The 13,209-nt window shown below is 52.4% G+C and overlaps 5 protein-coding genes across 5 annotated transcripts; 1 reads left to right on the forward strand and 4 right to left on the reverse strand.

The window, feature by feature from the left end:
- Window positions 1-3,008: 3,008 nt before the first annotated feature.
- QC762_0092140 (uncharacterized protein) lies at window positions 3,009-4,644 on the reverse strand (the record flags this gene model as incomplete). The annotated part of the gene is made up of 3 exons (XM_062884066.1): window positions 3,009-3,478; window positions 3,594-3,956; window positions 4,472-4,644. The coding sequence occupies 3 exons, from the start codon at window positions 4,642-4,644 to the stop codon at window positions 3,448-3,450; spliced, it is 567 nt and encodes a 188-aa protein (XP_062740357.1). The 3' UTR covers window positions 3,009-3,447.
- A 633-nt stretch (window positions 4,645-5,277) lies between these two features.
- QC762_0092150 (uncharacterized protein) lies at window positions 5,278-5,508 on the reverse strand (the record flags this gene model as incomplete). Its single annotated transcript, XM_062884067.1, has 2 exons — window positions 5,278-5,305; window positions 5,348-5,508. The coding sequence occupies 2 exons, from the start codon at window positions 5,506-5,508 to the stop codon at window positions 5,278-5,280; spliced, it is 189 nt and encodes a 62-aa protein (XP_062740358.1).
- A 147-nt stretch (window positions 5,509-5,655) lies between these two features.
- QC762_0092160 (uncharacterized protein) lies at window positions 5,656-6,363 on the reverse strand (the record flags this gene model as incomplete). Its single annotated transcript, XM_062884068.1, has 4 exons — window positions 5,656-5,662; window positions 5,791-5,986; window positions 6,049-6,113; window positions 6,179-6,363. 4 exons carry the CDS (start codon window positions 6,361-6,363, stop codon window positions 5,656-5,658), a joined length of 453 nt encoding a protein of 150 aa, XP_062740359.1.
- A 501-nt stretch (window positions 6,364-6,864) lies between these two features.
- On the reverse strand, window positions 6,865-8,305 carry QC762_605780 (uncharacterized protein; the record flags this gene model as incomplete). The annotated part of the gene is made up of 3 exons (XM_062892268.1): window positions 7,866-8,305; window positions 6,946-7,626; window positions 6,865-6,889 (listed from the first exon to the last, which is right to left on the reverse strand). Exons 1-3 carry the CDS (start codon window positions 8,015-8,017, stop codon window positions 6,865-6,867), a joined length of 858 nt encoding a protein of 285 aa, XP_062740360.1. The 5' UTR covers window positions 8,018-8,305.
- Window positions 8,306-9,646: 1,341 nt separating this feature from the next.
- Window positions 9,647-11,631, forward strand: QC762_605790 (uncharacterized protein). The gene is made up of 2 exons (XM_062892269.1): window positions 9,647-10,162; window positions 10,228-11,631. Exons 1-2 carry the CDS (start codon window positions 10,094-10,096, stop codon window positions 11,332-11,334), a joined length of 1,176 nt encoding a protein of 391 aa, XP_062740361.1. The 5' UTR covers window positions 9,647-10,093; the 3' UTR covers window positions 11,335-11,631.
- The last annotated feature ends 1,578 nt before the right edge of the window (window positions 11,632-13,209 follow it).

Below are 13,209 nucleotides of genomic sequence, written 5' to 3' on the forward strand. Positions count from 1 at the left end.
CGACTAGACCTCTTATAATCACTCTCCAAGGTAGCCCAACAAGAAAGATGTGAGAGAAGCACCGTCTCGTCACGGACCGGCTCTCGTGAGAAAGCGCCTGTAGCCTCTCCGACTCTCCCCGTTACTTATTCTCCCCGTTACTAATCCGTTCACGTGCCGGGCGGCCAGAGGATATCGATGCTCCCCAAACACCAGCAGATGGAACAACATCTCGGACGGCTCTCTCTCCCGTTCCGTAGACCCGTCAGCCGAGAACCATCAACCAACCGGCAAATGCGATATTCGAGGCCGTTTTTCCACAAGATAATGAATTCCACATTGCACTAGAGCCTGCAGAGAAGCTGCTGTTGGACGTAATTATGAAGGGGTTAGTTATTGCTGATCTTGGGCTGAGGTGTTGTGAAGAAAGTATGTGTGAGATGTGGAAGTTGGAGGTTGTTGGTGTGTACCGTCTGCAGAAGCTGACTTATTATGACGTGAGACTGGGACTAAGGGCTCTTTGTCGCTGTCGTGGACGGTGTTGTCGGGTGTTTTGACAGCGTTCCCATTCAGTGGGATTCCAGGGACATGGACATCTGAAAGACTCTCTTTGACATCCATTGACAGCCCTTGACCTCTGCTGACAGTCCTTGACCCCTTTTGACCGCCCCCAAACTCTTCCAGACTCCCAAGACTTATCCCCTGACGTCTTAAGACTCAGTAACTCCCGCCTTAGACAGCATACCGGACAATCAACACTTCACCACAGGACACCAGTCCACTCCAACAAGTCCAATAGACAACAGTCTCTGTACTGGGACACCTTCCTCATAAAGACTCAGGCAAGACATGCCCTTCATTCTCCTCAACCAGTACTTCCCCATCTAGGTACCCTTCAAGAGCCATCCCCTCTCTCGTTTACTACTTGCTGCTACCACTACCACCACTGCCACCAATGCCACCCTCACCTTCACCGTCACCGTCACCACTACGAGTTCCGCCGACGACAAACGATAACAACAGCAACAGTAGCAACGACAGCAGCATCCCATCACTTCCCCAATTCCCAACAAAGCCTGGCCAGCATTGACCTCCACTCCGTCTGGTAGAAGGCACACCAACCCCCCTCCCCCCCTTTTCCTTGAAACGAGCAACCAATCATGAACACATAACCGCGCCGATGTCCCCATCTCGGTTTCGCCTGCCAACTGTTTCCCTGGGCCCAGGTGTGGCTCTGGCATTGAATATGTTGAGAGGTTCGTGGGCGAGCGGGCGAACGACAGAGGATTAGGAGGAGGAGGAGGAGGTCGGAATGATAACCTGAGCGGATGAACGTGAGTAGGTTCCCGGGATGATGGGATGGAAGGGTTGTGGGGCGGGGAGGGGAAGGGAGCTTGCTGGGTTTTGGGAGGGTTGGTTTGATATGGAGTGGTTGTGTAAACATAAGGTAAGGTAGAAAGGGTGAGGGGGTGGTAATGTTGAGTCTGGGTTTGAGATGTCTTGGCGGGGACGGGAACGAGATTCGGAACGGAAGGGGTTGTGTTCTTGACCTTCTCGGCGGCGGTGATGGTATAAAAGGGTGATCTGGAGGTTGTTGGTATATGCGTTGGGAATGTTAGCGATGAAGAGGGATCGGGGGGGTGGTTGTGGGTATGGTATACTGTATCCTGGGACCGGAATCGGTGCAGGCTGTCGGGAGGATACCTCGGCATGGATGTCTACATCTCACCCACGATCAAGATGTCAGTCATGCCTTTATCCACCAACCGTCAAAGAGTTTCAACACCCAAACCCGCCCCGTACACCTCCCCTCGACATCAACCCATCCCCCCCAAACCCACCACCAACCCCCCCCCAACCCTTCCCATCCCCTCCCCAAGCAACCAGCGACCAACCCCAACCTCACCCCCAACTCCACCAATGATGAGCGCACAGCAACCAGCGACAACACCACAGAGCCAACAAAGACGTAACCCCAGCTCGGACGGGAAACAAACCACCAATCATTCTCTGTCGCCGGCCGCTGTGAACAGGGGTTCGGAGTTCCCGTCAAACTTGAAGTTAGCCTGGAGGGTAACCAGAAGATGGTTCAACACAATCTATACCAACTTAGCTGTGGTTAAAAATACCCCAAAAGTAAATAACAACAGAAAAGAAGGAAGAAGAAAAGGAAGAAAAGCCCGAAAATCCCAAGCGTGTAACTGGCAAAACCAAAGATGTTGACCATCGTAGAAGACCTTTTGTGTACCAAAGATTGGCTGGAGATACCTCGAGGGCAAGTTCGACCCAAGCTTAGCCACCAGGTAGAGCCCCGGCGAGCAAGCAACCCTAACTCCAAAGTTGATGCCGCTCAGTGTCGGCAACTGCTGGCCCAGTGTCGGCCACTGCTCCCTCAGTTCCCCAAGCAGCCGCGAATTAAGACCGAACCACATCTGAGATCTACCCCTTCGCAGTGCAAAAACACCAGGATTTGTTTCTATTCGTGTACGGATATAGATAACAACAAAGATCTAATAAACAGCAAAGGTGTAGGTGTGAGCAGCGAATGCGCAAGATTTAACGCCGGGAGACCAGCCCGAGTTGGGGTCGACACCACCGAGCCAGCTCTAACTCACCCGGCTCAACCGGAGAAGTGTCGATTGGAGATGAGGGTGTGTGAAAGATGGTTAATATGTTTTGGAAAAGACTTCAACACCTACATATGTACTACACCCATCAAAAACACTTAACATGACGTATCACCCCATCTCTCAACACCCTTGCCCTGCACCCTTACACAACACACATACACACACCTCCAACCGCGATATTAGCTGACACATAAAGAAAGGTCAACCCATACCGTGTCACAACTATACCTCGAAGCATAATCATCACACCTTCAAAGATATTCAAAACACCCATTAGTTCCCCTTCAAAGCACAGTTCACAACATACCATACCTCAACTTGCTTCTGCTCTGCCAATTATCCTGTAGACACACTCACACATCATATCACATCACATCACATCATCACAAACATCAAGTCAACGTCCCCTTGGTATTGTGCGATATAACCACCCCCAACAAACTCAACGGAAAACAAATCCCGTAAACTCCCCCACCCAACCATCCATCCTTTTTCCCTCCCATAATATCCCTTGACCCCAAGTCGGCGAGTGAAAAAACCCAGCAAGAGAGAGAGAGAGAGAGAGAGAAAAAGAAAAAAAAGAAGAAAAAAAGGCAGAAAAGAAAACCCATAACGCCTCCCCCCATGCAGATAGACCTCCATGAAAGAAAACCCCACCGAGTCCCCCTTACGCCTTTATCCCCCCCCTTCCCCATCCCCCACCTAATGCCCAAACGCCAGTTTAACAAGTCGAAGGAAAAGAAGAAAAAGAAAAAGAAAAGCTGGCGAGGTAAAAGGGAAAAACACTTGATCGCAAATAGATGACGTTGTCACGTGTGTCGCGTCAAAACGACACAACTTAGCCAGCGTAGCCAATGCCCACGTGGCGCCTAAACTCACGAAACAAAAAGTGGTTAGACATGCTCTAGACAAACAGTTCAAACAGGAAAAAAAAAAAAAAAAACCAGTCAAACTGGGTGTGGATACAGACACGTGATGACTTACGAGGCATCAGCCGAGTACACCGTCGTGGCAGCGCGGGGCTGACCATACGAATCATGGTCATCCTCCGAGTCCTCCTTCTTGACAATCGTGTCAGACTTGGGGGCCTCCTTCTTCACACCGCGACGCTTCTTGGCGGCGGGGGTGGGATCGGCCTCCTCATTGTCGGTTCCGTTGTCACCAGCAGCGGCGGCCTGACCCTTGCGCTTGTTGGAACCGGGAGTCTTTTTGGCCGCGGCCTTGCCACCACGGGCCTTGGCGGGGGTCTCAGGGGCATTGGCGCTGGATCCCTCGGCGGGACCGTCGTTGGCGGCGGGACCGTCGTTGGCGGCGGTGTCCTTGCGCCGGAGCTTCTGGAGGTGCTGACTGTGAGAGAACGAGATGTCAGTGTAGGGTTCTCAAAAGGGATCAAGTGAAGCATGTCAGCAAAGTACGTGATGGCCTTGACGGTGCAAGTATAGCCGAGTTCGTGCATTTGTTCCATCACGGCTCTGAGCTGGTCCTGGGAGGGGCTCAACTCCTGGACGAGACAGAGGAGGAGGTCGTGGTTGGCCTGGAGGTCCCACTTCATGCGAGACTTGTCGATGGCCATGTCTACGACTTTTCTTGGTGAATGGCTTGAGGTGATGGTGATGTAGGTGTGGATGTGGGATGAGGGTTGAGTGAAGAGTGAAAGAGAAGAGAGGGGAGGAAAACTGGGGCAGAGTCGAAGAGGAGGAGGGGAAGGGACGGGAAGGAAATGAGGAAGAGTTGAAGAGAAGCGGAGCGGAGGGGTGAAGGTGTGCCAGGCAGCGATATTGTGTCGCTTACCGCCGAACGTCAACTCGATGAGAATCGGCGGAAGGAACAAAAGCAACAGCAAAAGGGAAAGAACAGCGTACAGTGCAGCGCCTTGGGTGTAGTTGTAGCCGCGGAGATTGGTGTAGGCAATGATGGCGTCCCAGCACTCGGTTTTGATCTCGCCACGCACAATCACTGCTTGAAGCAGGGTCAGGTGTGCGTCGTGATCCCAGACCGTGGTCGGCTTTCCAGAAAGAGCACGTCCAGGTGGCATGTTGTTGGGTGATGTTGGTGAAGAAGTGGGTGTCTGGTGGTGGTGTAAAGTCGCTGAGGACAGGGTGTGCGTGGTGGTGGTTGTGAAAGAGTATGAGAGAAAGCTGTGGAGGCTTTTCGAGGGGAGAAAGAACAGATAGCTGGGAAGTTGCCGGCAACGCCGAGAACCACGTCTTCGCTTGATGACCTGGTCATCCGAGTCCTGCTCTTTCCTGCCTGTGGTCCGACGACTAATCAGACTACAGAAGGTAGGGGGAATGAGGGCTTACGCTAGAGCTGAGCCCGAGAAATGATGGCCTTTGGTCCGGCAAGCCAGTGCAATCTCGATCATATCCTGCTTTGACGGGTTCATCCACTCGTACATCGCCTGAAGCGCAGCCAGGTTCTGCTCCGCGCCCCAAATTGTAACTTTTCGGGCCATGTTGTCCGTGGCCAAACGGGTTGTTGTGATGATTTCAATCGTTGCCGGACGAAATATCGTTTGCGGACGAAATATCGTTTGCGGACGAAAGAGGGTTGATGGACGAAAGAGGGTTGACGGACGAAGGAAAGAGGAAGGGAAAAAGAATGGGACTGTGAAGGAGAGGACGGAATATAAAGACTCTTGGGTTCGTCAGGTGCAACTCGGACCACATCAGTGGGTCGACAACTTTGTCGGTTCACTTGTGATCTCCCGTCAACACCTGTTCAGACGGATAACGTACCGAAGGCCATTCCAGCCAATGTTGTAGCCACGCTCACGCATGGCCTTCACCAGCTGGTCCTTGTCTTCAGCCGACAAGGGGGCTTTCATGTTGTAAATGATTTCAAAGACGTCGTCTTTGATGTCCTCCCAGCGGTTGATATACTTGGTCGGCGGCGGCATTGTGAACGGTGCTATGAAGGGTGAGATGTCGAGTGTGGTTAGAGGGTAGCAAGAGCAGCTCAGGTCAAGCTGAGGTGGTGTTTTGTGAATGGGGAAAAAGATAGCAGGTCAAAACCCAGGCTAGCAGTAAATAACTGGGCAGCTTGCTCACAGCCTGCTGGGAAAGGGCGACCACTGGCAGCACCACTAGGCAGGGCCAGACAGATGTGGTCCGATAAGGGGAGCAGGCCGATAAGGGGGCCAGCCCAATGACGGAGTTGAAAGCAGCAGATGGAAACATACCGAATCTTGTCCCAGTTGACGTCCTCGTGGCCCTTACTCTTCATCTTGTCCACGATCTGCGCCTGGACTTCCCTCCCCATCTCCTTGCTGTAGACGTCATACAAGCAGGTGAGGAGGTCCGAGTTGGACTGATTATCCCAGCGAACCATGTCGGCGATTGGTGTTGGTGTCGGTATTGTGTTGTGAGTGTGTGGTGCTTGAGAGAGTCGCAAGTTGCAAAAGGGAATGTGCTTGTTGTGGGAGAGAAAGTAGACTGACTGGCAAACAAACAGAATTTCCAGGTTATGGCACTAGCCAACGAGGATCTCGACTCGACTCGACTACTGCAGGGCTTCAAGGCAGAAGACACGGAGAAAGTACAAACAAACAAACACTGCAGAATACGTACCGGATAGCCTCCCAAGTGAAAGGCGAACCCATGCGAGCCATGGTATCGACCACAATATCCTTGCTGTTAGCCAGGCTAACACCTTGGGCGATCAGAACGTTGTAGAGGCCCACGGCGAGGGCTTCATGAGGTTCATTGCCCCATTTGGTGTTGCCAACCTTCTCGGTGGTTCTCTTGTCAGACATTGTTGACGGTTGATATCGAGTTGATCGTTGTCGAGTCTTTGCTGTATCCGCAGGAGGATGGCGAGATCTGGAGATGGTACAAGATCAGCAGCTTGGATGTTAGGATAAAGTCGAGATCGCGGGAGCAGATTTCGAGAGGAAAACTAACGCAAGTTCTTGACGATGCCACCACCCCACCGTGCCAGCAAAGAACACAGGTTGGCAAGCGCGGTGCTGAGGTAGGTAAGGCAGGAACGACAGGGGCAGCCTGGAGATTTCAACGCTCTTGCAAAGGTTATCGTGATACGGAAATATTATCCTGTTATTGCTGACGCTGAGATGTTAACCATAGCCCACCACAAAAGGGGTTCCATACTTCTTTTGAACCCTCGCCGATCCTCGCCGATCCGCCAGCGCCATTACCACATTATCATACAGTCGCCATCTTTGTAACGTCCCAGACAAACCATACAAAGGAAACACCAAGCCATCACGCTATATATTATGTATATGACGGACAGATCAAGCCTCACCATAACTACTAAAGCTGCGACAAGGTGTCAGCGGCGAAAAGATATCAACGGGGAAGAGCTAAGTACTCACTCCTGACTATAGTCTCCCGGCGTGGGTTCATTGTGTGCTGACAGGGCATTCATCATAGCTTCATCATCCAGCGAACCACTTTGCGAATCGTCCAGCCTTTGCCGCTTAGCCATATGCTCGTCCGAGTCATCCTCCAGATTAGGGTCCACGGCAAGATCATCAGGGGATTCCATCTGGGCTGGTGGTGCGCCACCAGCATTGATGGGCCGAGATGGTGGGCGAACTGGTGTCTGCACCTGAGCCTGGACATTTTGAGCATACATGGGATGCATCTGAACACCGGGCGGCGGAGCAGGCATGCCAGGGATGACGGGCACCGGAACGCTGGTGATTTGTTGCGGCGTCGGAGGAGCGCTGGAAACGGGAGCCACCCCCGGAGGACCAGGAGCCACACCCGGGACGGGGCCAGGAGCAACACTAGGGGCTAAGCCCGGGCCGCCACCAGGAGCCACACCGGGGGCTTGTCCTGGCCCGGCGGCGGCAATGGCGGCGGCGGCAGCAGCAGCAGCATGATCGGCAGCAGTTGGTGGAGCGGGATTTTTTCTTGGGCGGCCTCGGCCGGGTCCTGGTCTCCGTGTGATGGGGTTCAAGGTGGGATCAATCTTTCTGGGACTGTTGTCGGGGTTGACAGTGCTGGAATCGGCCTTGTTCTGAGCACGACGAAGGCCTTGGAAGTGCTGGCTGGGACGGTGTGTTAGATCAGATCAAACGGCATAAAGAACATTCCCGGTTGGATGGCCGACATCACAAGTGGTACCACAACAGACATCATCTCGGCTCAACTCGAGCAAACAATTGTTGATCAACTAAAAAGGGGTACAGGATTGGGGCAGAGATACAAGAGAAACAGCAAGCAACAGCCACCGGCCAGTGCTAATCATTTACGGAGATACCAGACATGAATTACAAGAGAAACTCACCGACATCCTTCGTTGGTGAAGCCATAGCCCATGGAGCGCATATGGTTGCCGATGGTGGTCCATTCGCTGCCACTGATGACGCCAATGTTCTTGACGGACAGGATGGTGAAGAACAGGTCCTTGTCGGCCCGGTCGTTCCAGTTCTTGTTCATGGTGACAGCGACAGCGGCAGTATCAGAATACAATAATTGGTAGCTGATGAACAGAGTGGATAGCGGCCACGAGAGGGAAAATTGCTAAGGTCTGCTAAGCAGAGATGCATTTGCTGAGAAGGTGGCCAGATCATTCAACCGGCGCCGAGACCAGACCAACATGTTCCATCTGATTGGCCAATGCCACATGGTCAGAGCTTCCTCGCTAGGGGCTGGGACCAAACTCAATTGGGACAGAGGAAGGGAGGGGAAGAAAAAAAGAGGTTGGGGAATTGGGATGGCGCCTTGTGGTCCGTGGAATGGAATGTGTGAGTGGGTGGGTCCCATATTAAGAGAAAAAAACCCGAGGTCAGATGATTTGGCGCCAGTATCGCGCACCAGTGGCACAGCCCCCCAGCCTGCGACGCGCTGTAGCCCTGAAATATCCCCAACCTGACGCGGATGACGACTGCCTGTGGGCCATTCACTGTCCTGTTGAGTGATCTCAACTCTTTGTAGCACAGTGATAACATCATGTAGATACATCACCGCTCTTGTGATGGCTCGATCCGAGGCAATCGTGACTGTTGCAATCATGCCTTTGTCCTCTGTACCTACCTTAGACATTGCTCCGGCGGGTTGCATCACCGCCTTATCGTCGGCGTCTCAGGACGGAAGCTCGGGAGGGGTAGCATCACGGGCTGCTCTGTACCCCATCATCAGGCAGCCAAGAGGCAACAAAAAAGGCCACGAAGCAATGAGCGTGCGTCTGCCATTGACCCGCTCCCCCATCCCCATTCCCCATCCCCATCCATGCCTTGCTCCCACTACCTACCTCATCGACTCTGCATATTCCGAACCTGGAAATCCCACTCAGTTTTTTTTCCCTCTTGCTCCAACCGACGTCTCGCATTTCCCAATCCCATCCGAGTCTAGTGACTCACTGATCAATCTCTGTCTGTGCCGTTCCTGACACTGGCCAGCTGGAGACAGATTGATTCCCGATCGATCCAGACTTCCCTTCCCCTCCCCCGAGCCATGCAGTTTGACTGATGGTTCACCCACCTGCATGTCGTCGCCCGGACTGCGCAAGCATCTACTTATCATTGTGACAGCTACGACAGCTTCGACAGCTACTAGCTCACACAGCTGCCGCACCTCGAGGCAGCCACTCGATTCGCCAGGGGCCGTTTGACATGGTCACAGCCAATGCCTTGACTCGGAGCAGCTTCAACAAGAGATGGATGTCACACCTCCAGCATGTGAGGCAAGGGCCAGGGATCTGCATGTCTTGGGAGAAAAGCACTTCACGCGGTAGCGCCTCGGTGCCGCGTTGCGCTCGTCGCTCCATCCCACCCTCTATTGCCGGCTTCTTTCTTGTGTGAGTGGCCCGGCCTTTTCCTTTTGTTGAGCCTGTTCCCCCACCAGAGGGCCTGTGGACCAGGCAACCGCTGCTGATTGTCTTCTGGAAATGCTGTAGATAGATAGATACCTATGCCCGGAAAAGGAGGTCCTATCTGTGTCCAGCGCAGGGTGGCGCTTTCAAGCTGCATTCTGTGCTTCAACCACAATGGCTGTTGCTCACACCCAGCAAACAAAACCTCATGCATCCCCCTCCTCATTCGGCAAAGACTGCTGTCCCCCTTTGCTCTCTTCCCCAATGAAGACCGATGCCACCAAGCCATTGCTTCTTTGCTCTCAGCCCAAAGGAAAACTACATGAGAAGGTTTTTTATTGCTTCTATTTAGGGGGGGGGGTGAAACAACCATATAACCCGCCCGACAGCCTCACCCATGGCTCATCTACATTCACACTGCACACCATCCCGTCCAACAGTGACTCACTTCCCCACACAGCTCCCCAGAGCCTTCTGTAGTATTCTGTCGGTGTGATCCTTGGCCCCTGCGAGAGAAGAAGAGCCTTCATATTGAGCTGGCCACTCTCCTCTGCTGCTGGGTGGTGGTTTTCTCTCACTTTTCTTCCCTCGGTCGGCTGGCTTTCGACCGCCTCTCCCCTCCCTTCCACACCCTCCATCCCCCAATCAGACGTCGACATCCTCCCCAACCGCCCGATCGAGAGCCCTCTGCATCCTTCATCATGGCCCACAACGATAATGCCATGACCCGGTTCCTCTTTGCCATACTCCAGCAAAAATGCCTCAAAGATGTATGTTTTCTCTGCTTCTTCTACCGCCACGGAGAGACCACTCACCAGGCCAACTTCGCGTCCAGATCGACTGGAACAAGGTGGCCCAAGATCCCAATCTCGCTCAGCCCATTACCAATGGCCATGCCGCCCGCATGCGCTACTCGAGGTTCAGGTCGGCCATGCTAGGCATCGAACCTCAGAAACGAAACAGAGTCACCAAGCCGACAGCGAGGAAGAAAAAGACCACAGCAGCATCCACCTCACAAAAGGAAGCCGGCGATGGAGACACCCAAGACACGCCTTCTAAGCCCGACAATCCTCCAGCGAAGAAGATCAAGGTCGAAAGGTTATCGCCAAAGCCTGCCAATCCACAACTGCCTTCTCCAAAGTCGGATGCCATCCCAGCCAGCACCTTCGAAATCGAGACGGTCAGGATCAAGAAAGAAAGGACAGCATCTAGCACTCCTACCACAGCTACTATGTCGATGCCCGGGACACCCATCGACACGCCTCTCTTCTCCAACATGATGCATTCTCACCGCCAGGGCCCAACTCCCATCCCGCCACCTGCGCACAATCACACCATGCGTCTTTTGACGCCATGCAGCGACCATCAATCCCCCGTGTCCGTCCAAGCACAAGCATCAGACGTGTTGATGCATCACAATCTTAACCAAAACTTCATGACAGCCGCTCACAGCAGCCCTCTAAGCAATACTCACGACTTTCATCAACACCAACATCAATCACAAACCCAGCCCCCCTACGATCACCACACCCACCACTTCGACACCGCGAGCCCCATCTGGGGCCACACAAGCCACATGTCGCAGAACAGTCCCGCGTCGGTATCGATGTACTCGCCCACAAACACGACCACGACAGCCTTTGGCTACTCCCCATCCGCTGCCGCCCGCGATCTCACACACTCACATTCGCAACACACCCAGTTCTCCCAGCACCAACAAACACAAGAGGAGCGCAATCTCGGACTGATGGGGATGGGAATGGGGATGAACACAATGAATATGAATCTCGCTGGGATGGACACGGGACAGTTTGATTTCAATAATATGGTAATGCATCAGGGGTTGAGGACGAGTGTGTCGCCCTCTCCTGCTCACCCCATCAAGGCGGAGCATGCGTCGGGGAGTCGCCAGTGGGGGGCGATGGATGGGGGGTTTGTTTGATATTTTTGATACGGAGCCAAGATTGGGTAACACGGTTTGGGAAGTTTATGAAGAGGGAAGATATTGGGTGGTCAGTTACGTTGATTTTGATTTTCTTCTCTTTCTCTTTTACATGGTTGTAAACGGTAGATTGGTTTTCAGACTTGTCGTCTACATTTTCTTCTTCTGCTCAAGACCCTGCCTCTGGACCTTTGAGGGATAAAGGGTGGGGGGTTGTAACATTACCTTTTCTTCTTCGTTGTGTAGTCGGTTGGGAACCCAGATGTGAGCGCATTGAAGAGAGGATATCTTGGGGTGGGTTGGGGTAGGGTGTGATAGTTTGGTATGACTGATTGATAATATGATTGATACATCTCCAATCTAGTTCGCTTTTGCAAATTGCTGATATTGGTGATGATCACCGTCTCAAATGTCGTGTTTGTTTCATTTTTTTTCTTTTTCTTCAATTACCCTCAGCATTTCGTCCAAGCTGGGAGAAGTGTCTCTAAGCTCAGTTGAACAACACATACCGCTCTAACATCGACATCGCCTCCAGATCTTTCACATTGGCGCTAGTCACCCGCTCTGGCCAACTGCCACTTGACTTTCAACAGAACCATCATTATTTACCTGGGTACACTTTGACCACCTTCCATCCAATTCATGGGTTTAAACCCATCCATCTCTTCACCACGGTCACATCCCCACCGTGCTACTCATCAGTACAACATTCCGTTACTTCCAGCAAAAAAAGTAAAACACCAGCAAACTTCAGCTCCACGTCCGATCCCATGAAAGAGCCAGTGTGAGCACCACCTAGGCATCACCAAACCCGCAGAGCCCACAACCGAGCTTCCTACTTAACTAGAATTGCTTCGACGGAAAAACACTCCCAAGCTATCCCCATTATGTTCTCACCATATCACAGCTTGGCCGAACAGACACCTCTAAACATCCCTGAATATTATCACGGGATACTAAGATAATATGTTTTGAACTACTCCCTCTGTGTTATCACGGCGAGAGCTAGACGGATAAATATTTCCCTATCATGCCATTTGTATCACCACTCCATGACGGTTGAGACGACTAGGTAGACATGTCCAAAGCACCCGCTCCATTTTATTGTCATTCTTTTTTAATATATATATAACTCTATACTATCGTTGTCATATACGCTTAGACAAACATACATTCCCGAGCCATGCCCTACGTGCTATCATCATAGCCAAGGTACCTGTGTTTAGACGAACAAACCTTCCCAAACCACCCCATCTGTATCACAGCTCAGACGGACTCCCATTTCCAACCCCAAACCCTCTACCTATATCACCACCGTACAGCAGCTTAGACAAACAGTTCTGTCCATATCGTCTCCCTCAAAGGGCATCGCACAGGTCAGACACATTAACTTTAACGAGTCGGGTAGTTACAAGTCCCAAGTATCATGCATGGTAATCCGTCTAGGATACCCAGGGGTAGCAGACCTCGTGTCCAAGTTAGAGGGAGCGGAACAACCCCGAGCCAGGCCTATGTCAGCAACACGCGCTGAGACAACCCCCACACCCCGTAGACATCCGCTTGGATGAGTTTTCCGCCTTTCTTCCTCGCGTATACCTATTTGCATAGGTGTCTTGTGGTCTGCACTACCCCTGTTGACAGCACTGGAGTTAGTGTTTGATGTGGCATGTTACCCCTAGCAACGCTAAACAGCGCCGGATCCGCATTCCAGGGGGATAGACCCCCCTTCTCGAACTTAACCACTACCACCATTGCCGCCATGGTACGCACAACAAGAAGAGATACCTACCTAGACATGGGATTGAAGAATGTGAGATACCTACATTCAAGGAGGCAGACACGTTGACGGTTCGTGTTGCGTTAGGAGTGCCCTGG

This window comes from Podospora pseudocomata, chromosome 6, assembly GCF_035222375.1.
Source record: "Podospora pseudocomata strain CBS 415.72m chromosome 6, whole genome shotgun sequence".
NCBI classification, from domain to species: Eukaryota; Fungi; Ascomycota; class Sordariomycetes; order Sordariales; family Podosporaceae; genus Podospora; species Podospora pseudocomata.

What these genes read in the sequence shown, in the direction of transcription:
- QC762_605790 (XM_062892269.1), top strand. Translation starts at nt 10,094, where the DNA reads ATGGCCCACAACGATAATGCCATGACCCGGTTCCTCTTTGCCATACTC. An exon ending in AGCAAAAATGCCTCAAAGAT is followed by an intron (nt 10,163 to 10,227) that starts GTATGTTTTCTC and finishes CTTCGCGTCCAG; the next exon opens with ATCGACTGGAACAAGGTGGC.